At 40.7% G+C, this 25,364-nt stretch overlaps 1 protein-coding gene across 5 annotated transcripts in view; it reads right to left on the reverse strand.

Annotated features, from left to right (window-relative positions):
* LOC126537135 (FHF complex subunit HOOK-interacting protein 1B) overlaps positions 1-25,364 on the reverse strand; it is a 41,308-nt gene that overhangs the window by 5,851 nt on the left and 10,093 nt on the right. For 2 of the 5 annotated variants that reach the window (XM_055073744.2, XM_050184291.3), the window contains exons 5-12: positions 23,519-23,605; positions 21,059-21,209; positions 17,978-18,136; positions 16,519-16,605; positions 11,567-11,617; positions 8,155-8,322; positions 7,112-7,191; positions 4,357-5,110 (exon numbers count right to left, since the gene is read on the reverse strand). In XM_055073744.2, the coding sequence (XP_054929719.1) occupies positions 4,357-5,110; positions 7,112-7,191; positions 8,155-8,322; positions 11,567-11,617; positions 16,519-16,605; positions 17,978-18,136; positions 21,059-21,209; positions 23,519-23,605 (1,537 nt within the window). The remainder of the gene's footprint in view (positions 1-4,356; positions 5,111-7,111; positions 7,192-8,154; positions 8,323-11,566; positions 11,618-16,518; positions 16,606-17,977; positions 18,137-21,058; positions 21,210-23,518; positions 23,606-25,364) is intronic. The other 3 variants (XM_055073745.2, XM_055073746.2, XM_055073747.2) reach the window with 3 other exon arrangements.

The following is a 25,364-nucleotide window of genomic DNA, read 5'->3' on the forward strand; positions in this document are numbered from 1 at the left end:
AAGAATTAAAAATTTGATGCATTGCTATACACATAGTTCAAAGGCTTAGAAAATGTACACACAAGAATACCTATTTCGCAAGTCTCAAAAGTTCCTGCTCTTACACTAATATGTACATCCATAGCGTAGGTGAGCGCACTCAAGGAAACTGTGTGGTTGTGTGCCCGTCAAAAAAGCAAGACGTGTGACAAACCTGTGCTAATCTTCATCTTATCGACAACCAGAGGCAATTATTTTTTGCGAGTCTCAAAAAAAGAAAAGAAAATGCATGCACGGTGTCATCCTTCCTATGCGCACCCCTGTGAGCACTAAATGAGTGAGAAACAGGCAGTCGCCCTTTGAGTGATTAGTAATGAGATAGCCATCAATTTTGCGAGCGCAAGAAGCCGAAACTGCCAGCGGAAGAAAACCCAAACCGTCGCGCGCCCGCACCAATGCGTGAGCAGTAGTATATAGATGCACCAAAGCAAACTAGCTCTAAAACAAACCATGCAGCGAAAACCCTGTATTCCCACATAGTGGCAGCACATGCCAGAAAAGAAAAAAAATTTGGAAATTGGGGCACTCTTTAAATGTACAGACGGTGCCGTAAATATATGGCATCAACCATTATGGACTTGTTCGCGGCACCGTATGTTTGCGTCATTGACCCTGAAAAAAAAAATTTAATTATGGGGTTTTACGTGCCAAAACCACTTTCTGATTATGAGGCACGCCGTAGTGGGGGACTCCGGAGATTTCGACCACCTGGGGTTCTTTAACGTGCACCTAAATCTAAGTACATGGGTGTTTTCGCATTTCGCCCCTATCGAAATGCAGCCGCCGTGGCCGGGATTCAATCCCGCGACCTCGTGCTCAGCAGCCTAACACCATAGCCACTGAGCAACCACGGCGGGTGACCCTGAAAGGGTTAACACCGATCACTGCGACAGTGGCTATGAAAGAAACACTTGTAGATTACAATGATCTGAGTTGTAACTTTGAACTTTTGAAAAAGACGTCGCACTTATCACAGCTTATCAAATTTTGCAGCAACCTCGCATGGTCCCGATTGTTCAGTTGAACACTTGACACTTACTCGCCTGGTTTTTCTAGAAATAAAATGTGAAGTTGCCTTCATCTGTGCCCTCCACAGTGGGTGATGTTCTGAACATGATGGCTATGATGTTACCGTGTCGTTTACAACATCTTCAGTATGGCAAAGCAAGAATTCTGCAGCAAAAGTGCGATCTTTGAGATTAGTTAATTTTATTTTTTTAACAAACCAGGCAAGTAACAAGGCCAATTGTTTTACTGAATGATCCAGATTATGAAATGCGATATTTTGTGAAATTTAAGCAAATAAAAAGCAGCAATAAGCACAAAAGCATTCTTAAAAGATTTTAAGAGCAAACTTTAGCTCGGGAGCTCCTATCTAACTACATGGGAAAGGAGAAATCGTTTTTGTTGGCAACCAGTGCACCAAATTTGACGAGGTTTGTTGCATTTAAAAGAAAAAGTTAAAATCTAATATCTGCTGGGAATGGGTTATTGATTTAAGCTGTCGATCTATTAATAAAGAAATGTTAAAAATAGCAAATTTTCAGAAAACGATATTGTCAAGTCAATTATCAACTCTAACTCGGCAATGAAAAATGGTATCACATTTCTGTTAATTGCACATATTAGTACATATACAGCGGACAAAATTGACGTGTCATACATGGCTCTTAGATACACCACTAATATGCGAGTAGCACTCTTGCAAGACTCTTGGAAACACTGTAACCAATTCACATAATATATAGTTAAACTTATATAGTTAATAGTTATATAGTTAATATATACTTAAAAAATTTAACCACCTTGAGTGGTGTTCTTACGGATGCAGTTTACTGCTATATCTGTTCTTGGTGCTGAGTTACAGATCTCTAACCTTCATGCTTCTATTTTACAGTAAAGCTGTTAATGGCTAGGCTTCCGTGCATTTTTCATGTGCGTGTGCAAAAACCGTGGGATGATTCCGACCCTTGTCACACCTGGGACCCACAGAGCTCCCAGGCACAAGGGTAAGAACAGTATCTGGTATCTCAGCCCAAAACGCCGACTGGCGTTGGCCATGTCTACGTTCGCACTGTCCTCTCTTTGTCGGCGTTCCAAGCACTTGTGTATCTAGTTTCCTTTCCTTCCGCTCTCCCATGGTGGCAGTCCTATCGAAATGTCATGCGTGTCTAGTTTCCTCCGGCTCCTCGGGGCGGTGGTCCCGTCGTCCACGTGAACGAAAATAAATGTGTATGCATACCTTTCGTCACGATGGCCACCGATCAAGACAATAAATGAGTTCATACCTCTGTTCTAAATTCTGTGTCACCTCAGAGTCTTGTGCTACACAGCTTTGCTGGTCATTCACCTTCACAGGGTGGAATGGCTCATGATTTTTTTCTTTCCACTTTACAGACTTCCTGCAATTTATTTAAAGGAAACTAGGCCCTAAATCAAAATTCCGCTTCCAATAGCCGCTAGAATTTAACTTTCTCTCTCAAATGCAACCAATTTTATTAAAATCGGCCAGGGGTTGTCTCAGAAAAGCATTTCTGCATTTTACATGTACTTGAATAGGCGGCACTGGAGTTGGGCCCGATCTAAAGCTTCCTCTAGAGAGAAAAACAAAAGTCACCGTATATCCATTGGCATCAGCTCACAGAAATTGACATCCACAAAAGAAAATTAAATTATAGGGTTTTAAGTGCCGCAACCACTTTCTGATTATGAGGCATGCCGTAGTGGAGGTCTCCAGAAATTTCGACCACCTAAATCTAAGTACATGGGTGTTTTCGCATTTTGCCCCCATTGAAATGCGGCCGCCGTGGCCAGGATTCGATCCCGCGACCTCATGCTTAGCAGCCTAACACCATAGCCACTGAGCAACCACGGCGGGTAGTTGACATTGTTTCTGGCCACATTATCATGAGCACTTAAGAGAAATGCCCAGATCAGATATCAATAAAGATGACGTGGCAATGTATTTTGCTATATGTTCCAATGTGAAACATTCTCACAGAGGTTGTTTACATGTGTATACAATGTTCAAAGGCTTCATTTGAATGAACTTCTAATGGCAAAATTAATCTGCTAATTTAAGGAAAATTATGCACAGTGTTTATAAAAGCATCAGACCACGTTTGTCACACGTTTATTGTACCTTTATGCCTGTGACGAACACAGTCACACGGCAGGGACCAAATGTTGAGTATCGTACTGAGATTGCAATATTGTGGAAAATCCTTCTGCTACCATGAGAATCATGGATACTATACATATCTTTTCTTTTTTTTTCCATCTCTTTACCCTTTCTTCTTTTTTTACAATTTAGAGTAGATTTTCTTAAAGCACATTGCAGATTATTTGTTTGTCTGCTTAGGTCCAGCTGTGTTCACAATTCACAACTAATTTGTTTTGTTGCATATTTTCTAGTGCACAAATAAAACACCTTTTAGGCTGTGGGTTGCAATATCTTTTCAGTAAAGTAACCTTCACTGTGTGTAATTATTTTTATGCTCTAGACAATTTCTTTGTAATGTTCTGAAAAACTATAAAACAGTAGAAATTAGAAACTACCAATCACTTCCTGCTTCTTTTAGTGAATTACAATGCTACTCCTGCAAATGGTTAAGCTTAAGTTCTTCACATGTTTCCCAGGTTTGTGTACACTCAGCACGCCACATTAAAATCCACTTGTGCTTTGATCAGGTTCACATCTGATCTCAATCTCTACTTCAATGAATGGCATCAAAAATGGCTTCCTATCAGACATATGCAGTCTTTCTAAGGTTAATAAAAAATTGAACATGCATCTTTGTTTTACTCAAGTGCTTTGAGTACCGGACACATTCATAAAAACTGCAGCAAAGCGGCCATTAGGCCTGCATGCAAGAGAGCTACATACAATGGATTTGCAACATTGTATGTTGCAAACTCCAATCCAGACAAACAAGTCCCTGAAGAACTCGCTGCTGGTTCATAATTTCTATACCCTTCGGCACTTTTTGGCCATCCCTGTACCTAGCAACAACAACAACAACAACAACAACAAAAAATAATAATACTACCATCACCAATTCCTATACAACAGAAAAGGTAAGAACTAAGGGAAGTCAGAAACAGACTAGTAGTTTGACATGTCGCCTCTACGCCATGCTTTTCCTTCAACTAGATTTCTTACTTTGTATCTCATTTTTATAAGCAAGCTGAATCAGGCATACACTCAGCTGCTTTATTAAAGGAAAGGATAGTAGTACACACAAGAGCAGTGGTACAGCCAAGAGGCAAGTCATTTCCACATTTAATATCAACTAGGGTGACAAAACTCATACCCACCTGAAAGAGTGACCGGACACTTGGCTGAAACACAAGTGAATGGCTCAGGAGGAACGATCGCAGCAAGGGCTGAGGGTACAGGGCCAGCCGTGCAATGAGCGCCGTCAACTGTAGGTTAATGTAGACGCTGTTCTGTGGCATCATCTCCAGCCTGGTCAGTAATATGCTCAGGAATGGACCGATGTTGGGGCTTCCAAATGCTTCGAAGCCACCCTTATTGGCAGCTTCTCGCGTTACAAAGATTCCAGAGTCTCCCGCAGACACCGAGCTCTCCTCGGCAGAGGCGTCTTCTGTCTTTGTGTCCGGAGCAACTGTGGCCCCATTGAGATCCACCGATGATGCCTCATCATAAGACGAGGACCAACCTGAGCATGCCCGCCTGGTGAGGCGCACCCCTTGACGCGCGTCCGCGAGGTACAAGTGATAGCCAGTATGTGCCACTGATGGAGGCTGCTGGGCGCCGTTGAGCACAGCGGTGAAGGACCGTGGCATGTCTCCTGATTCGTAGCTGCCCAGGACCCCAGAGAAAGAGCGGCGGGGGCGGCGGCTGCGTATCTGAAGGCTTCCACCGTGCATCACTCTCTCCATGGGAAAGCCATCACGCAGGAGCGGTAGCTGGGCCTCCTCGGCACTGATGCCAGTACAGCAAGCAGGAATGAGGGAGAGAAACTTTTCGGCGGCACAGCTGTAAAGATCTATGTCACAGACACGACTCCTCTGGCTCACCATCACATGGGAGCAGGGAACCAGGTACCTAGTTGAGAAAGAAAGATAGATAGAAAACACAGTGGGTTTGTCATATATCGATGCATGTACACCTCCAGCATAGGCATATGCTAATTGCACATCACTAGTACTAGGCTTAAAGGCCACTGATTAAAAATGGTGAAGTGCGCATGGCATCTGTCATGACCATTTAGGCAACATATTGCTGCTTGATTAACAGCAGTTTGGCCACAAGTTTAAAGCAAAAGCCAATGCCACCTTTCCAGCAGCAATACCAATCCAGCATCTGCAGAGAAAGCACTTTGCCTTTGCTTGTGATAAACTTTATAGGGGCACAGATAAACTGCAAAGAACTATTACAGGCAGGAGTGAATCTTTTGGCAAACTCGACTAGTCATTATAGGGAACTCTGATTGCCACAGAAGTTATTCTAAAGAGCTATTCAGCTATATTGCGTGGTACTGTAATTACTTGCATAATAGATGCACTTCCCGAAAATTTGCACAAAATTGGGAGGGTTCATTATGCGAGGTAAAATTTTAAACAATTTTTTTCCCGCAGCCACCTCCCAAAAGTAGGAGATCATGATATGATTCGGCAGCAAATATGGCATCCGACGCGCCAGAATGGCAGCCAAATACAAGGCATTTTGCTGTGCCGTAGCATCAGATCAGATGCCTGGCATGCTTCAATAGTAGGAGACACATAGTACAATTCAGCGTCTGATCCGGTGCTACAGCATGGCAAAATGAGTCAGTTCCAGCTGTCATTCTGGTGCACTGGGCATGGTACCAGATGCCGAATCCTACCGTGTGTCTCCTACTTTTGTCGCACGTCTGACGTCCGATCCGGCACGGGACACTGTATCAGATGCTGAATTGTACGATATGTCTCCTACTTCATGCCAACAAGTTTGGGCTGCAATCACCGTGCGAGGAAAAGAAAAGCTTGCTTTTTGATTGGAAAAGTGGAGTGTATTCATCATGCGAGTAAATTCAGCAGTAGTGATAATAAGGTTTCATTAATGCTACTGAAGCCTACAGTGAAGCAACTACGGGACAGCGACTGAACTAAAGTTATGTTGCTGTCTTACATGGTATTTGAAGCACTCTGAAATGACCAGACAGATGTGCCATTGGCAAGGGAGAGAAAAGAAATGAAAAAAAAAAAATTCTGTGACAAATACTTGGCTCTCTCATGTTTCCAGGGCTGCAGCAATTAGGAGGGCATGCAGTATGCATGCAGTGTGCGGAGAGAGAGAAGCTGTTTTATGGCTTCAAATGCCTGTGGTTTGGGATTAATCTGCTTTTTGAAATAACTTTAACCAATATTTTGAGATATCTGAGTTCAAGTCAACGAGTTTACTGTACCTTCAATTTTTTGAACAGGTCAAAATGTTAGTGCAGTTTGCTTTAGCCCTTTGAGGGTCAATTTTTTTTCTCCAAGTGCGACTTCACAGAGTCGAATTTTTTATTGCAGATTTAAAATCTTCAGACTGATGTATTTCTAAAAAAATTATGCAATTTCTTTAGAGTGATCATAAAGTGACAAAGAAATATTTTCCGTAGGTAAACAAGCATTGTTTATTAATAAATACAGATATTCTTCCATAAGTACGTATAAGAATAAAAAAGCAGATAGTGAAATATATTCCGATTCGACCCTTCGGTAGTAGTCGCATTGGAGGAATCGCCACTCAACTAGCTTGCACCAGAGCAACCAGCGCACATGCCCATAGTATAATTGAACCGTGTATGTAAATGCACACAAGGAAACTATTATTAAATAAATAATGTTCCTAAGAAAGCACATGAAAACCTTTAGTGCAGATCAAAGTTTTTAGCTGCATGTGGTTTAAGGCCCTTAGAGTACCAAAGCAGTGTTGTGTAAATAGAAGTATACATATGCACAAAGTTTTCAATGTTGTTTTTATCAAAATAACAATACTTGTAGGGAATACACCAAATTCCACATAACATCAACAGAGCTGGCTAAAGCTCGCAGTTTTCCAATGAAAAGAGGCACTCACTTGAGCACGAGCTCCAACATGATGTCTTCGCAGTTAAAATCTAGTAGCGTCCGAAAAAGTGCCATTGTTACCAAGCACAGCTGGAAGAGGACAGAAACGCACTGTAACAGGCAAATATGCAGCAAGGTCGTTAAGTGGCACGCGATAAATTATTGGCAACATTAAAGAATCAAGAATGTGAAAGGCTGGCCATTGAAGCAGCTAAGAAAGTGGGGTTTCTGTGTCATTATACCATACGATAACAGAACAAAATGTCTACCCAGTTTATCCTGCAGTTTGTCAAATAGCTCACGCCAGTATAATGCCAATTCTGCACTCACAGAGAAACAAATGGGGCCACCGACTCGCAAATTAGACCAGCATTACTTCTGAAAATGCAGGCAATGCTGTCAATGTGTTCTGCATGAAGCCTGCATTGTGTGGATTGAATGGCAGATTGATCGACTGAGCTTAACATCCCAAGACAACACAGCAGCTACAAGAGACACTGTAGTTGAGGGCTCTGGATTAATTCTGACCACCTGGCATCCTTTAAAATGCATCTAAAGCTTGGCAGATAAGCAAATTTACATTCCACACTCAGTGGAACGCATCCACCAGTAGTGGGAATTGAACACACAACTTCATTGTCAGCAGTGTAATGTCACAGCCAGTTGAGAGCATTTGCCCTATATGAAATAAATGGTGGCATGCAAATGAAACCATGATGTACTGTGAAACGAATGAAGTGTGCAACCAGCTACAGAAAGTTCAGGCATATTTAATAACAAGAGATGCAACACAACAATAAAGAAGAGATGTAAAGGCTGTCCTTGCTAGGCACAAGTGGAGGAAGTTTTCAATGGAAATCATTTTTCTGTAAAGCATTCCTTGCAGCTGTGATGTTCAGCAAACTGACAATTGCTGAATCATGCAGCCTTTGCAATTTTTAGGAGCAGCCAGTTTAAGCACCATGGTTAAATGTACGTAGGCAGCTACCACGAAAAACAGTGTGCTTCCAAACAAACTCCAAAACTTAACCATCATCACCACACAGAACATACTCGAGAGTGTCCTCCAATGCGGTTTATGAGTGTGTTGAGGATCCTGTGGCTTTCATAGCTCTCCGTAATCAGGAACTTGAAGAACACCAACAGCAGCTGGGGCTCCGTGACTGTCCTCAAAAAGAGGTCCAGGTATGCTGTCGCAGTGACTATTTCCTCCAGTGTGTTCTGGCGATCCAATTGAGGGAAGAAAAGCAAAAGATGGAAGCATGTTGAGTGAAAGTTATACTAACAGGCCAGCATTATACATGCTCCTGTGACACAATACTATGCATGAATATTGATTTCTAGAACTCTTCCACATTATGTCTTCACCTCTGTTACTTTATTTTACATCAATGCAGATGAAAGAAAAAAAATGCCCTGCTCAACACTGAGTGCATCTGAAGAGTTCCTAAAGTGGGTTTTAGCCCTAACAAAGCACCACCTACAAAACCTCCAGTGAGAATTTCTGGAATAACAAAGTAACAACGAGCCATTGAGACAGATTCAGATCTGTTGCTTTGAACACAGCTGTACCTTCCCCTCAATGCTCACATGCACGCTGTTATGACGAATAATTGCGCACTGCTTTATCTAACGCTCTATAGTGATTGTGGTGCCGTTGAGGGCACACAATGTGTTCCCTACGGTGCAGAAAGTGAGTGTAGCAACACGCTCTATAAGCAACAGATTCGTATTTGCAATGTCTACACCACTTTAGGGGCTCTGGGGCTCTCCTAGCTTGGCTATATAACTTATTCACGTCCTAAAGACCGAATAATCCCAAATGGCCAATCTTGACGTGCCATATTATAACTCAAATCAAGCACCAGCTTTATTCCAAATCGTGGGCTCCTGAATTAAAGGAATGCACTTAGAATTTAATAATGGCAATATTCAGTACATTATACCCCCCCCCCCCCTTCCCGCTTGAAATACGACCGCTAAACAACAGAACAGTGCTCACACTTGCAGGGTGCCTAATTTTGTGTTACTACAGTATGTCATCCATATAATGCATGATCACCAAGATATCACATTTTCTGCTACCAGTTGTTAACTGTATAGGTAGTAAACCCTGTAACAATCATGACAAAGCACAATATCAAACTAGACACCATGTGACAATTAAAGGGAGTGCTAGCATGCTGTAAGAAATAGCAGTGTTAGACAAGAGTGTTATTCTTTCTGCCAGGCAGTTAGAAAAGTGGAGCCAGTCTTCCACATAAGTTCTGTAAAGTTCTCTAGAGAAAGCTCAGGACGAAGGCTAACAACTTCATGGTAAAATATTGAATGCTCTTCTAATGAAGCAGACACACTTCTGGCAGCACAGTGCACACACAAGAGACTCCAGTGTAAATGTTCTGTGCTGGGAACTAAAATAGTTAATTTTTGGACAGCATGGCAGCAGAACCGAACACAAATTCTTGACAGACAAAGCTATGTTATGCTTGTTCCAGCAAGAGACACAAGCAAAAGATCAAGCTAAGCAGGCAACAACAATAAGGCAGTCAAAACATGAGACACAGCAGAACATATGCTAGAACAAAATGCAAGGGCAAGCACAACAAGGGTAGCAGATAAAACAAAAAAACAAAGATAAACGAAACTGGCCGATTACATATTTATCAAGTGTTTATTGACCTAAGGGATGTTAGTGGCGTGCTCCGAAGGCTGCTTGCCTGAAGTGTGAAGATAAATAAGCAGACGTTGAACTTGAGGCTATTAAAGCAGCATTGTAGATCTATCTGCTGGCAAAGTGCCGCAATTTTTAAGACCCTAAAGTGGCCTAAATTTAGATAAGCTCACTAATTTGTTCTTAATCATTTGGGCATTAATTTAACAAAAATATAAGTCAGATAAGTACTGCTATGTTTTAGACTATGCTGACAGAAGACCTTACTTGCTGATTAAATGTACAGAAGAGGCCATACCATCATCAAGAAATGATTCCTCAAGAAAGATTTTCTTCAAGAAATGATTCCAAATAAAATTTTTCTCAAAAAGCAAGGCAAGAATTTTTTTCACTTAAGCAATGCTATAGTCCTGTCGTTTAATCCATGAAGAAAGAAAAAGACTAGTTGGCTCTAGACACTTTCATGAACATTTGTTTCCAAGATGCACCAACAGCAAACAAGACATACTGCTATGGTAATTGTTGATGACCAACCTGCTTTTGACACAATAAAAGGTATGTATGTATCCTACATGCCCACTAAATCTAGCAGATTTTAGAATAAACAAGATTAGTTTCACTCTAAACAAGCAATAGAAGATGTCCTTTTAGTAGACAGCAGATTTGCTTAGCATATTTCAAGAGAAGCATTTTCAGAGAAATGTCTTTTCTAGATTCTCAAAAATGTATAAGTAAATCTTAAAAGCTTTTAAAATTTTGTTTATGTAAGATTTCTGCAAGAAACAAGAATTGCGAAATCCAATTTTCAATGCTGTCTTTTTAGATAAGACACAATGAGGAGTTCATACCTACTCATCTTCTGACATATATTATTTTGTAAAGAATTTTGAATTTTTTAAACGGTATTCAACAACTGCTCAAGCGAACAAGTGGCATACCCGAAGTTCTAAAAATAGTCTATGTGCTTTAGAGCACTTGTGTTTACACATTTGTGATTTGGTTATGCAACACGTATTTAACTATGTTTCTTTATTATAGTTCATCTTATTTCTCAGTCAAGATTCTTGTAGTGGTTAAATACAGTATATAGTGGACATTAGAACACTTAGAAAATCATTTTAGAAATATATTTGCCAAAAGAACTCCAAGGACTAGCAATAGAGGGCAAAGTAATAGAGAAGAGTGATGTCATTAGTTTATATAACCACATCAGAAGCTCCTTAACTGATCAGCTGCTAAAAGAGCACACTGTAAAAAGCGTTGAGGCAAGCTTCACATTGCAAGTTAGCAGGAGCACATGAATGCCTTCAGCTAGGCATGCATGCACTCTTCTGCAGACCTGAAAACAGATATGCTGGTTGCAGGTGGCGTGAAGGTACACCTCAGATCTCAGTTGTGCATCCTGGAGACTTCTGCCCACAATAGCACCACGAACAGTTCATTACTAGTTCTTCAGTAAACAAATCTCACCTTTTATTATTACCAAAAAAAAAAGAAAGAGAGCTAGGCTGCAAAAAACCCTTCACTCCTTCAGTGCTACCTTCTCTGAAAACTTCCTGCCCCTATCCCTCTACTTCATGTATAGAGGGAAAGTAATTACTGCTTGCTCAGTTAAGTCGGCTCCCACGCTAAGGACAACAAAGCAAGAAATGCATCATGCAAGTTCAGCACTGATCTGTTATGCACAAGTGCACAGCCTCCTTCAACATGCCTGCATCCCTCCTCCTCCTCAGAGGAGGAGGAGGAGGCAAAACGTGCGCACAAACACAACATGATTCCCGACAGGGTACTGACCGCAAATATGGTGCAGCCCTCAAGAGTGTCAACATCTATATCCGCAGTATCCTGAGCATCCATGCCAATTTTTTCGTTGTAGGTGAGGGGGGAGGGGCGACAGAGAGCGGTGGAGAAAAGAACAAAAGTGAAAGAAGAGAGGGACGGGCAGAGACCAATTAGATTGAAAGAACGGTGTGCACTGTTCAATCATCAACAGTTTACCACCACCACTTGCCAGTTACCACTGAAACCTGCACCGTACAACATGCCCCGCCTAGACACCACACAATTTCACACTAAGGTTACCAGAGGATAATCTGGCTCTGCAACCATTCATTCTTGGTAAGAATCACAGGTAACACACAGAGTTTTTAGCAATTTGGCAAGGCTTCATTAAAAAGGAATGGAAAATTCTAGCTTCTGTTATTGTCCCTTACGGCTCCTTTTGTGTTATGTGCTTGTCTTGCAACACAACACCAGAGAAGTGAAGTATTTTATGTGCACAGTTAACTTATATTCTGAGGCAACTTCCTGTGAATCAGTAAATGACCATCATTACCATGCTTTAACCATCATAGTAAAAGTGCATGTGGAGCCAGATATCCCTCTACTGACCTTAGTATGGAATTCCATGCTATACAGTTTGCTTACAATAAAAATGACCTCTAAACTCCCAATTCACAGCCTGGTACCTGGCTAATTTATTAAAAATTATGTCACTGTTTATAAATACAAAGCAGCAAATCCTTCCTAAAAGCCACATGCTCATTCTTTAAAAGGACAACTTGTCAGAAACAATGAATTAAGTTTACAGATTTTGGTAGATTGCTCCTTCCTAACCATCTTTGTGTTCCTCCAGTGGAAAAGAATTGCTTTTTGGGGAAGAAAACAAAGCCAGTTTTGTCTGCTGGCACTTAACGCTCGAACTGTGGCTCCCACGACTTCCTTCGTGACGCCATAAATTTTTTCTGCATGTCCTTTTTGTGCAGCAAACGTTCACAGGAGTAGTGAGGTGGAGTTTCATTCATATTTATGTGGCTTAAATATTTTTTTATATTAATATGCAACTACTTGTCTTTGCCTGATGCTGCAGAAACCTACAGCAAGAGAGATGACGAGGCAATTTCTAGGCCTAACTGCTTTAGCTATACAAGCCGTTTTTGGCTCACAGTAAAACTGACCTATTTTCATTTCCAAAAGAGCAATCCACCAGCAAACCTTGAATTCATATTTCTGTCTAGTGTTCTTATTGGTAAACAGCATGTATAGGTCCCTGGGAAATATTTGAATAGGAATTTACACAACTACTTCCTTTCCAAAAGAACAAATGAGCTATTTCCCTATAGTTACAAAATTCAAGAGGTAAATGGCAATATAAATCCAGATACCAAACTGCAGAGAGTAGAGGCTGTTAAATCTGACTGCTATATTTGCTTCTACACAAAATGATCACAATGACAATTCCTCTGTTAAAGTGTATGTGATGGATTTTTAACATTTTCTACATTGTTGAAAGGTTTGCTAAGTACCTTCTAGCTAAGAAAACTTGTAAACCAAGCCAACACCAACCAAGGATAATACAAGCAAGTCAGAATGGGTAAAAATGCACAAGGAAATGCAGACATTGCATGACAAAACGTCAAGCAAAGATGCCACAAGCTTGCCAGTACCCAGGGCCCCATGTATGTTCAAAGCATTCTGTACACAAGATTAAAAAAAAAAAGAATTCTTGGCTCTATGCAAACTGAAAGACCTTAATTTCCTGGAATATTAATGAATTAACTAAACACCTAATTACCGTTGCATAATTTCTTCAAGAAAGCTCCACTCTTAGAACACACCAAATATTAAGAGAACCAATTAAATGTATAATTTGCTTCAGCAAAGACAAAGTTAGGGGCATGCCACGAAGTGATAAGTTCACAGGTTCAAATTAGCAGCTAGAAATATACCACAAAAAAAAAACTGCCTTTTCAGTTGAGTTAGGACACTTGCTACCATTAAAGAAACTGAGCCAGCCTATATTCAAGGCATACCCATTTACCAGGAATACTGAGGCTAGAAAAAGTCTCTAGACTGTACATTAAACTTGCAGTGACGAATGCATTTTTGTTCTATGTTATACTAACCCAAACAGCCATAAGAAAGGGTTTAAAAAAAAAGGGTAAAGAAAAAATTGAAGATTCCAGCATGGAAACAAACATTAAAATTCACACTAGTCTAAGCACAGCTAATAAACAGGCATTTCTATGATTTTATTGCTGCGATTCCACAGACTGCCAGCTAAGATGCAGCAAGCACATTAAAGGAGCAAGGTCTTCTACGTGGATGAAACCAACTCTGTGTTCTTAGCATCCACCTGAAAAGCCTCCATTATTTTTTTGTTCTTCATCATCAAATTAACAGTAATGATCAAATAAGTAACTATTTAATTATTTGCAACTGCTACAATAAATACTAAGTTTTCAAAGCACATTTGAAACCATATCATCGAGTTGTTTGCGATGCGCTAAATCTTGTGTAGCTTGTTTTACCACATTCAGAAGATAGTAACAATTTCTTTAAAAGCTGACGTGGCTCGTCGCTTGCGCACCACAGCAAAGCTGCTTTCAAATATTCTGCCAACGAACTAAACGAGATTTACACGTAACACAACTGTTGCATGAAGTTGATGGGGCATTTCAACTTAGTGTGGCCACTAAGTATTTGTTGGTGGTCAGCCCCACATGCAAGCTCAGCCATGAGGTTCCAACAGTTTATGATAATGATAAGCAACCTGCTAATGTCAAGTATACTGGGTGTTTCAGCGAACAAAATGCATAAGCGACTGTTTAACAAAAATTCACTAATTAAGTGTTTTACTAAGTATTTTATGGCACATATTGCAATTTGCAAATTCTAGCCGGGGAATTTACAAGGCGACACTTGGAACGAATTCTCAGCATGACACCAGTTTTTAGATATTAATTCCCAAACTTTGCAGAGAAATGCATTGGCATTCCAGTTACTGCCGTGCTTCGATGCATAAAACAATGTTTTGTTAAGAAAGTAAGTGGAACGACAGTGCATTTTTACCGCAAGTTAGCGGTGCATATCTTGTAGATGGTGTCCTCCGCAGAATTATCTTCAAGTGGACATACCTTGCACTTTCACTCGCTAGAATTTGTAAATTCCAATATGTGCCATAAGGTAATTAGTTAAAAAGCTAACTAGCATGTTTTAGTTAATTAGCCTAATATATCATGGTTTTCAATTTTTTGTGCAAGTCCACCTCTTCGAGTAGACCAGCTCGGGGACTAGAATTGTGCTATCTGCAACAGCCAATTAATAAAAAGTTTTCGAAGTGTTTGCTGAAACACCCTATATAAGAAACCGTGGCACAAGCTCTTGTTGCCACACCAGGCAAACCCAAACAGCAGCACAAATGTAGCTGCCACATTGAAGAAACCTGACATGTCACACGAGCCAGCTAGGCTTATTCACTGATAGAATTGCAGTAAACCCTTGTTATAACAAAGTCGTTAGGATAAGAAATTTACTTTGTCATGAGCGGTATTTCACTAAAGTGGAGAAGTTAAGAGAATGTGGGGACATTAAAAACATGAAATAAAGCAATATATCAAATAATGTGGCAACGAGCATGAAAGCAGCACTGCTGTGATGTGCATTATCAAAAAAAAAAAAAAAAGAAACAAGACATATGAAAGGTAGTGTGCTGAAAAAAAAAAAAAAAAAAAAACAGATGTTTGCCAATGTGAAACAAAGACCTAGTACTGACATAGCGTCTCTTAGCTAATCATTCAAAAAAGTAATTTAATGTCAGTACTAACTATTCAATTAAGCAGAACACAACAAATACTCAAGGCTTCTTTAGGAAGCTATTAACAACATCAATTTGGTTTCATCTCCATAGAGGGCTTCACTTATTAAATAATAAGACTTGCTCCCTGTTAGCTGAGACACCCTTGTATGTGTCGTAAGTAAACAAATTAAAATTTTCATGTGAATCTTAATACACTAATTTGTGTGATAATGCTATCTCTGAAAAATGCCACAGCAAACCACACTTCACAAAGGAAGCTGCCTGTTTTTAATGCAGACTTTACTTGTCTCTAAATAGTTTTTTCTGCTTTGCTGAGACACATCGTACATAATACTGTTGGGCAACAATGATTGGTCCCTGATAACAAACACTGCTTGTCCACTACAACAGGACAATAGCCAAACCAACTGCCATGTATGTTCTAACAGCATTACATTAAGATCTACCAGTTTGCCCCGTGATTTATGTCTTGTTTGGGGAGCAGAAAAAAAATTTTTACCACATCTGGTAACACAGTACTGTGAAACACTTCAGCACTGTCTGTTCACTCCTTTGAGCTAAGAGGTTCAAATTCCACCTTTTCGTTTACCAGCAGAAAACAAACAGGCTGTCTTGACCACAGAGATGGGCTGTTGACCTAAATGCACCGAGCTCCCTAATGCCATTGCAGCAGTGCACAGAGTGTGCTACTGTGTAATCTTGCTATTTGATATCTCCCTCATGCCTTCAAATACATTCCTTCAAGTGCAAATTTGGTGTGTCAATATATCTATATATATATTCACTGTTCAGCAACTTTATGTTGAAAGCTTTGACACTCTAAATCAAAATGCTGCTACAGCTGTCTATACAGTTTAGCTTTATGTCTCAAATGCAGCAAAATTCATTCATATCGGTTCACTAACTTCCGAAGGACGTAATTTCTGCACCTTGCATGCATTTGAACAGAAAAAAGTCACGAGTTGGTCCTGAAGGGACAATTTCACTTAAAGGCTATCCACAATGTGCAACACAATGAATGAACATACAGCAAGACAAACGACTAGAGGCAAGAAAGAAAAAGTAAAGCACTACAGCATGCAGGCCCTTCTTGCTCTCACCAAACATGTTCTGGCGGCATTCTGTTTCACAAAGACTATGCACAGACCTGGTGCAGAGCAGGCCCCATGACAGGTATCAGGAATCCCTGGTAGATGTACTCTAGAAGCTGCTCTTGGACCATTGCGTGAGACACCTTCAAAAGAGTCGCACAAAGAGAGACACACACACAAGTGAACACTTTAGGACAGCTGTTGAGAGTGTCACATAACCACAGTTCCACAAACTTGAAATAATTATTTACACATCACTTAATCACAATCTTCCCTTTGGTGCATTCAAAATACCTCACTCAAACCGTACCGTGGTCGCTTTCGACAATAACTTTCCTTTACTATCAGTGTGCGTGAACTATGGCAGTAACACTCTACTTCTGCAGCAACTGAGCTCCAGAGCAAGATTCCATGCAGTATTTAAAAGTAACCGTCCACTATCACTGATTAAATCAAAGCTTGTTGTAATCAAAGCACTGTTCTTGATGAGTTCATTATGACCCATGTTTCCTTGATTATTTAATTATTTATTTGTGCGATGTTCTCTCTTATTGGTATATTTTCCCTGTATTCAGTTTATTGTGGCTTTCACTGCTCAACTAGGTTGAAGTATTGCACCATAATACTACAGCGCAGCACTGGAAGCTGTAGGTGCCAGGAGCAGAGACCAGTCAGACTGCGCAGCAGTCCAAGCATCTCATATGGGAAGAGGGCTTGTCACACCACCCAGTGGCAGCTGCGGTATCTAGGCTATGCAACAGCATGGCTTCCGAGATTGTAGAGGTCATGCTGAAGAGCCACCGTTAGGTCATGCGTCACCTCCAGCAAGTGATAACAGCAGTTTTTTTTTATTCAGTTTCATTATCAGAAGTCTATTTTTGCTGATCTTCTTGCAAATCTCCCCCTCGTATTTAAAACATCAAATTTTGCATGAGGCTCATCTATATCTACATTATCTTAAACTAAGCTTATTATGCAGTCCAAAATTTCATTGCAATTAGCCTTTAATCCCATTTTACTATGTCCACCAAGTATGCCACAAGCTTCATTTATGTGTAGCAATGTGTTGCAATTTTGAAAAAAAGAAAGGAAAAAGCATTTTCAAGTGTTACAAAAGCTTTTCAGGTCCAGTACAACCTGAATGATTGAAATGTGACATATACTAAAATGCTTTGTTTTCCTTGGTCCATTGCCCGCTCAAGATCTCATCACAGATCACAACACAGGCTTTAATTAGGGTTACACTCTTCATACCGCAGTTTTAGTTTACAAAAGTGGCAAAACCTGGTGAAAGTGACACCAGCACACCATCGCATGAAAAGCACTCCTTCCAAACTAGCTACCGCAACATGTCATCAAAGTGTTTGCAAGAGGATTTCCTTCTCAAAATCCATTCAGGAAATCACCACCACATTGCTTAGGCCTGCTTTGACATCAGTAGAACCAGCTCGAACACTCTCACCAAAGGTCAAAAGTGTTATTGAAGACCACGATGGCTTAAAGACTGAGCTGTACCTGAATCACTGCATTGCAGAACTCTAGGGAGTTGAGGAACATGGTGAGCTCTGGGAACTCCTGAATGTCCTCATGAGTGAGGCGGTACCAGTCATCCGCAACTATGGTCAGCTTTCGCGGTAGCACTGAGTAGAGGCCACTCAAACCGGTGGCCAAAACCTATAACGAGAATTCATAAACCAAAAGGTGCAGCAGCATTAAAGGCAAACATTACCCAAACGAGTGAAGATGTCTGCTCTCAAGGATGGCAACAGTTGTCATAAAGAGAGTGGCATCCATGGCAGTTGCCAGTATAGCTCTTCACATATGCAACCACCACCACATCTGGACACAAATGCAGGAGCACAGAAATTCAGGGCCTACATACAGTTACACCATTTCAAGACTTTAAATAAAAATGGTGGCACAAGTGAGTCCTACAAGTTTACAAAATTTTTTCAACTTGCAAAATCTTTCAACCTCTGTTTATCAATATGAAGTAAATACAAAGCTTTACAATACCTCCAACGCTATCTTTTCTCACTGTCTGCGGTGCTACAAACATTCTGTAACCCGAAAAAGCATGTGACAAAGCAAGACGATGGATGGTTAGTTGCAGGTCATTGTTGTGTAGTTTGTCTTCTTGATCTGTCCTATGCTTTTGCACAGTTTTGAGTCCTATCAAGCTTATTTCACCATAGGCAGAACATGTTACACTGGTTAACATACAAGAAAAAGCAAGCAGTAAGTGACAACAACAACAACAGCAACAACAACAACAGCAACAACAACAACAACAAAATCTTTTTTTCTTAATGTATGCACAATGAACATTGTGGCTCAACAGAGGACTCTCATTAAACTAAACCTCAACGGACCAGGCACAAGAGTTCTCTCTACCAGAAGTTCCACTTACCAGGATATTGAGCTCAAACGTGCACAAAATACTTTATTGTCAGGAGCCGATAATAGGTGTAGCAGATCTGATTACAAAGCTTCTTACAAAGTTTCTACTTGCATCCAGCCATTGACTAAAGTTAGAGGCAAGAAACATACCAAGAAAAACAACAGTCACAAGAGTAATCTAGTAAAATAACTGTTTTAGTGAAGTTACCATGCTCTAACTCATTGATAAGCTTCGTCTTCACTCTGTAACTCATCGATAAGCTTGTTCTTTGCTTCCAGCGTGAGCGCATTGTGCAAATGTTTCTGTGCCGCCACTGCAAACGCTAAGCGAACTCACAGCTCACCGACATCACCAACAAAAAGAAACCGCAGCAAACCACTACCACTGTAAAGCCACACTAACCACGACACTAGCAAAAGCCACCTTGCTGAAAACGTAGAGAACTGGGGGGGGGACCTGAAAAGGAAAGGTGCGACCAGTAGAGAGTTTAGCGTGCCTGGTATTCTGGGAAACGCAAGTGAACTGGGTGTTTTACCGGATGAGCGGAGGTTCAAACGTGAATGTGCTGCATGGTGCAGCCACCTAGTGACGCAAAGCTCAACCAGACCAACACAGCTAATATTGCAATAACCAAGTGTATTTTGCTTTGCTGCTGGTATAAACTTCTTTGGCAGCAACACGACTATGCCGCTGGTGAAAATTTACACCAGCAGCAAAATAGAATACACTTGGTTACGGCAATATTAGCTCTGGGTCTGTCTGGTTGACGGCTGTACCTGATGGCTGCAGCATGCAGGACATTCACTTTTGTGTCTCTGCTAATACGGTAAAACGACCAGTTCACTTGCGTTTATCAGGATACCGGGCATGCTGATACTCTCTAGTGATGTCTGTCACAATGCCACCGAGACTGGCCGATAATTTTCATTTTTGGTAATAATTTTAGCTTTTATTACCTGGAGTTGGAAAAAACTTTGTTCTACCTAAGGTGGTAGTTCACGCAAAAGATATTTTTTTCAGATCAGTAGCCAGGATTTAAATAACTTTTTCCCCTGAATAACCATGTCTCCTTTAACCTAACCAACTACTTAAAGTGCAAAAAAATGGTTCATTTTCTTTTTGGCAGGTAATTTTTGTCACAGAATGTGGTAAAAGTGCTAATCATGCCAGCAATAGGTAACTAATGAATTGCTGAATTGAGTAACGCTTTGGCATTTATGTAGCTAAGTGTGGGAACAATGCAATGAATTAGGATAAATGCAATGTGATAATATTAAGCAATATTAGCAATATTAACAATATTAAGAATCAATGTTTGAACAACTAAGCGGATAAATATTAAGAAGCAATGCTTGAAAAACTAAGCAAAGTGAAAAAAACTGCCAATTTGGGCCGATTCCTTTGCAAAATGAGCTGTAAATACAAAATTATTGCATCAATTTCTTTTGACCTAGTTCATTGCACACTTCTCTATGGTGCAATGAACTACTCCATACATCTCTATATGAGGAATGAGTGTGCAAAATTTAATTTTAAAATATTTATTCAGTAAAAGTTATAAAAGTTTGCGTAACATGAGGTGGAGGAATATCTTGTTTTGAGAAAAACGAACAAATCTTTCAAACCATGTGAAAGATGTCAAAAACAACACAGAGGCCTAAATTCCACCAGCTTCGTAGCTAGGGCCCCAATGATATGCACTAGAGTCTCCTTTTGTTCATGTGGCTGCTCATCGACAACACAAAATGAAAAAAAAAAAAAGTATTTTCTATAATGGTTATATAAAAGAAATAGTACTGCTTTTTGGAACCAGTGCAACATGGTTTCAGTTTGGAAAACTCACTGTAACTTCCAAGCTAATGATGATAAGAAGATAATTTCTTTTGCAACATGTTGCTGAATATTCGGGCATACATAAAATGTAAAAAAAAAAAAAAAAATCAACTTTGTGCAAAAAAAATTGACTCTTGAACGCGGCCTCCCACCATAAGAAATGTTTTGCGTTGCCTTAATGTAAAACCAACCAACCATAATGCTGTTGTCCGCTTAAGTGATTTCTGTTTACCGAGATTCTACTGAATACATACTCCCGCAGTTAGACACTTAAATTCCCTTGTGCTTTTCCTTGTACAAGCGAGCGCAGCTTCACTGCTCTTAGAAAATGTAGTTTTCAGTCAAGTGCTAATCATGCTTACCGGGCAGAAGTTTGAGTTCTCTGCAATGTAGAGACCAATGCTTTCATTTTTTTGTGACAAAGCCATGCACAGGAGTAGCGCATCTCGAGCCTGCTGTCCAATGGCACCTTCTCGATGAACAAAAGGAATCAGCAGGGAGAAGATGAGAAACCTGCAACAATTCCAAACAGTACTGTAACAACCTCATACACCCTTTTGTTTGTTACTGCGTAACATGGAAATGTGCTACCTCTCTTATAACATGGCAAGGCACCTGCAGCTGCTGGTCTTGGTTACCTCACATTATACCTTAAGGCTCTCAAAGGGGTTATAAAGAGGCTTGTAACCTTAAAATTCCTTACCCAGAGTTCTTCTGCTCATCAACTATACCGAAATAATGACATGGCCATCACGACGCCTGGTGCAGAAGTGTTTCCAGTGGTTACACCTTATTGAACCCTTCTGTGTCATTATATATTATGCAGTTAACCTGTAACGAACTTATCAAGTCTTTGTAACCATGCCGCGTGGACTCGGAGACACCATAACAACTGTGCAACAACTTGGGTAGCTGATTTTGGTTGTGCACAATGGCTGCTGCACTATCTATAGCCATTGCGCACTGAACTTGGTGACTGACTACCATTACTACCATTTTTCTAGATCATTTAGAGTGAGGGAAGACCACATGAAAGCTACCGCAATAAGAGGCAACACCTTGATGCAAGTCTCCTGTACACTTCCATAGCTCCAAAAAGCCTTGGATGATAGGGTGGCATAGTGATTAGAAACAGAACTGAAATGGGTAAATGCACAGGAGGAACAGAGTTGCTCACTGAGATGCTTAGCTGTGAACTTAGTGCAGTGAAAGCCTATTTCAGGGCCCCTTCAAAGTGATCATTCAATGGTAACCTATTTATATTATGACATTTCTACACATTGCATCTTGTTATGGCAGAAAAGACATGAAACCATATGAAGAAATGACAAGAGAGGAAAGAGTGTTATTCCTTCATATTGTTTCCCACCTTTTAGATATGTTAGTATGAACTAAGAACTAAGAACTAAAAATAGGACTGACTAGCCCAGCAACAAGTAGTGATGTTTGCACCTTGAAGTTGTACATCTAAGAAAATACTGAAGTTTTTTTTTTATTTAAGGCATTAGTGGACTGCCAGAGCTTTTATAAAACTCCTTCCTGTTGGATATGGAATTTGACATTGTGCAGTTTAGCTGACACAATATGACATCACAGGTGATTCAGTTCCCAGTGGATACCTGGCAGAAAAAATAAATGCTATACAGTGAGGCTAAGTCTAATGAGCTCAAAGAATGTGGAAATGATGAGAGGTAAACATGCCACAAGGCATGAAATACTAAGCGAAGCCAATCGCGAGAACCACAAAGACGGAGTCGGTGACACTGCTGAGAGCGGCAAATTCTTTTAATGAAAAACACAGCGCCGAACGGGAAGAAGCTTAATAGCGAAAGTTGAAGCAACTAGGCCTAGCGTTTGCTGCGGTGGTGGCTACGGCTGCCAGCGAATCGGCGTGCGAGAGCGCCGGTTCAAGGCGGCGAGGTAATCAAAATGGCAACGGTGGTGGCTTTTTTTAATGCCGTTTCGAACCTGCAGTCACGGCAAAAAGTCCGGAAAATCCGACGGCGAAGGGTTCTTGCGTGCGAAATTTCAGACGTTCTTATACATTGGCTCTATGGGGTAGGTGGTGGTGCTGCGAGCGTCCGAAAAGTCGATTGTTCACTGTACACTGGCAATTCCTCCAGCCGACGACATGGAATCACAGACGATTTGTTACGATCCCTCTCTTTTACTCAAGCAAGCATTACCACGACTTTCGTTCCCTTTAAATAAAATTACAGCTAATTTTCCCTGATAGATGCATAAATTTCCTGAGTTTTCCCTGAGTATTTCCAGACTATTTAGCATTCCTGAGAATTCCCAGTTTTCCCGGTTGACAGACATTCTGTATAAAAACTTCAGGAGAGCTTTAGTAATTCTGCTAAAGGAAGGCAGGTGAAACATCACAGTTGTGCACCCTACTGCTGTAGCGGAAAGGGCAGACATCTCATAAATTAGGCTTATATTTTTTTCAAGGTAAACAACAAAGAAATCATATATCTGAAACAAAACTAAGAAGAAGAAAAAGAAAATATAAAGAACAGCAAACCAACACAAGAAATAAAGTATAAGAAAAGTTGTAACAGCAATGCTTTGCACTGAAGCATACAGACACAAGTAAATATGAACACAAAGTATGTCAAACGACAACATTTTGCCGCTACACACCCTACTGGAGAGAGCGCATTCTTCAGCAAGACGACAACATACAAGAAAGCCTCTGAATTGGGTCATGACACTCCAAAAGAGCACGAAGTGACAATGCTCACAATGAACAAGGCATACATGGCATGGCTCGAAGCCCACACAGAACATGGTATTGCTGCTCCGTTGAGCGACCTTACCCCCCTGTAGGCGTCCCTGTGAGCATTGGAGCAGGCAAGTTGTCGAAACACTCGCCGGTCGTGCAAAAGTGGAATCGCAGAGTCGAACTAGGATGACGGAAACCATGAAAGAAAGAAAGCCCACACAAAAGAAAAAGGTAACCCTTACCACCCGAGGACTTGAAATAGTCAAGGCAAAGCTGTTGACAATGTAGGAAAATTGGAATGGTGTAAACAAGGTCATGTAAGCATAACATCAAAACTGGTCGAAACGTTCCTTCCATTATTAACGCACACACACACACACACACACAAAAAAAACATGTTGCAACTGTCTTTAAACACAAAAACAAAGAATATCTGCAGAGAATATATTTCCTGGTGACTGCTGAAGTTGTCACTCCACAACAGCATTGTGTTAAACGTAGAGCATAACCTTTGACATGATGCTGCCCTTTATGAACACGGTGACAACAAGAATGTTGGTTCATTAGAACTATTCAAGCCAAGCAGATGTTTATGGCTTTCTTTTTTCCCAAGTGATTAGCTTCCAAGAATGACAGCTCAATCTTTAGGCCAGCGATTCTTGCGAGCAGCAACTGCCTACTAATTCACCCTAATACAGATTACTGATCAAAATAATTGGCATTAACAAATGGTTAAGTTCTCAAAAGTCAACTGCAATGCAATTTGACTTTGGCGAAATTGATTAAAGATAAATGAGTAGTGTATAACTAGTATTGAAGCAATCCTGGCATAGCTGTAGGTGTGGTAATAGTATAATTTTCTTATTAGGAGCTTTTACAGAGTACTTAGGACAATACCTAAGTATATACAGTTAAACCTTGATGTGATGAACTTCAATATAACAACAATTCTCGTTATAACAAAGTATTTAACTTTTCATAACCTCTTGCCCATAGAACAGCACATATTTAGAATCTCAATATAACGAGGTGTGTTTGCATGCAATTTCAATATAACGAAATTTTACTGCCACCACAAAGGTATGCCGAGACAATAAATGGAAACTTCTACGGATGGAGGCAGATGGTCAAATGATTGAATTACAAGTGGCTGCTTGCAAACGCACCTCTCAAATAGTGTGCAGTGCAACAAAAGCGACCATGGAAGTGGAGCCGCATCATGTTCCTTCCGTATAAACTTCAAGTGCGATAAGATCCTATCACGCCCTGCCCATTGTGTGCTTTAGATGTGAGTGAAAGTGTGCGAAGGTGAGACAAGAAGGATGGTGGATTCACAAGTGATGCCTTCCTTGGTGAGCAAAGAGAAAGAGAGGGAGGGGAGCGAGTTTCTGGTAACGCGATCAAGTGTGCGCAAGGGGGCAGAGTGGGGGTAAGTTGGCGCACATCTAGATTTCTGGCACACCGCTTTTGTCTCCACGGCAGTGGCTGCGCATGCCTTTACGCAGGGCTGAACACACCGCTTTAAGCGCAGCTGAGTGTATGGCTTTAAGCGTTGAGCATATATGGCCTCACATCTTGCTTTAGAAGTAATCTGCGGCATGTGCAAAGAGCGGGCTTGCTGAAATGGTGTTGCACTATGTAAGCTGTCTTCCCGTGTGTTTAGTACTGGAGGTTGCGTAATCTCAAGTTTCAGTGGCCCATTGGAGTGAGAGGCAGACGAAGCATTCTTTCCCCACTGCTGGCGCTTTTGCTGATAGCATCGTAGGAGTGTGGGCCACGCTATCAGCCATGGGGGCAGAGTGCACATGAAAGCGTGGCTGGCTTCGCTTCATTCGTATGGCCGATGTAAAGATATCGTTGACGTATGTGGCATGAAACCGTACCATTTGTCGCCGACTCCCAAATTTATCAAAATTAATTGTTAACTCATTCAAATTTGC

This window comes from Dermacentor andersoni, chromosome 4 (genome assembly GCF_023375885.2).
Source record: "Dermacentor andersoni chromosome 4, qqDerAnde1_hic_scaffold, whole genome shotgun sequence".
NCBI lineage: Eukaryota > Metazoa > Arthropoda > Arachnida > Ixodida > Ixodidae > Dermacentor > Dermacentor andersoni.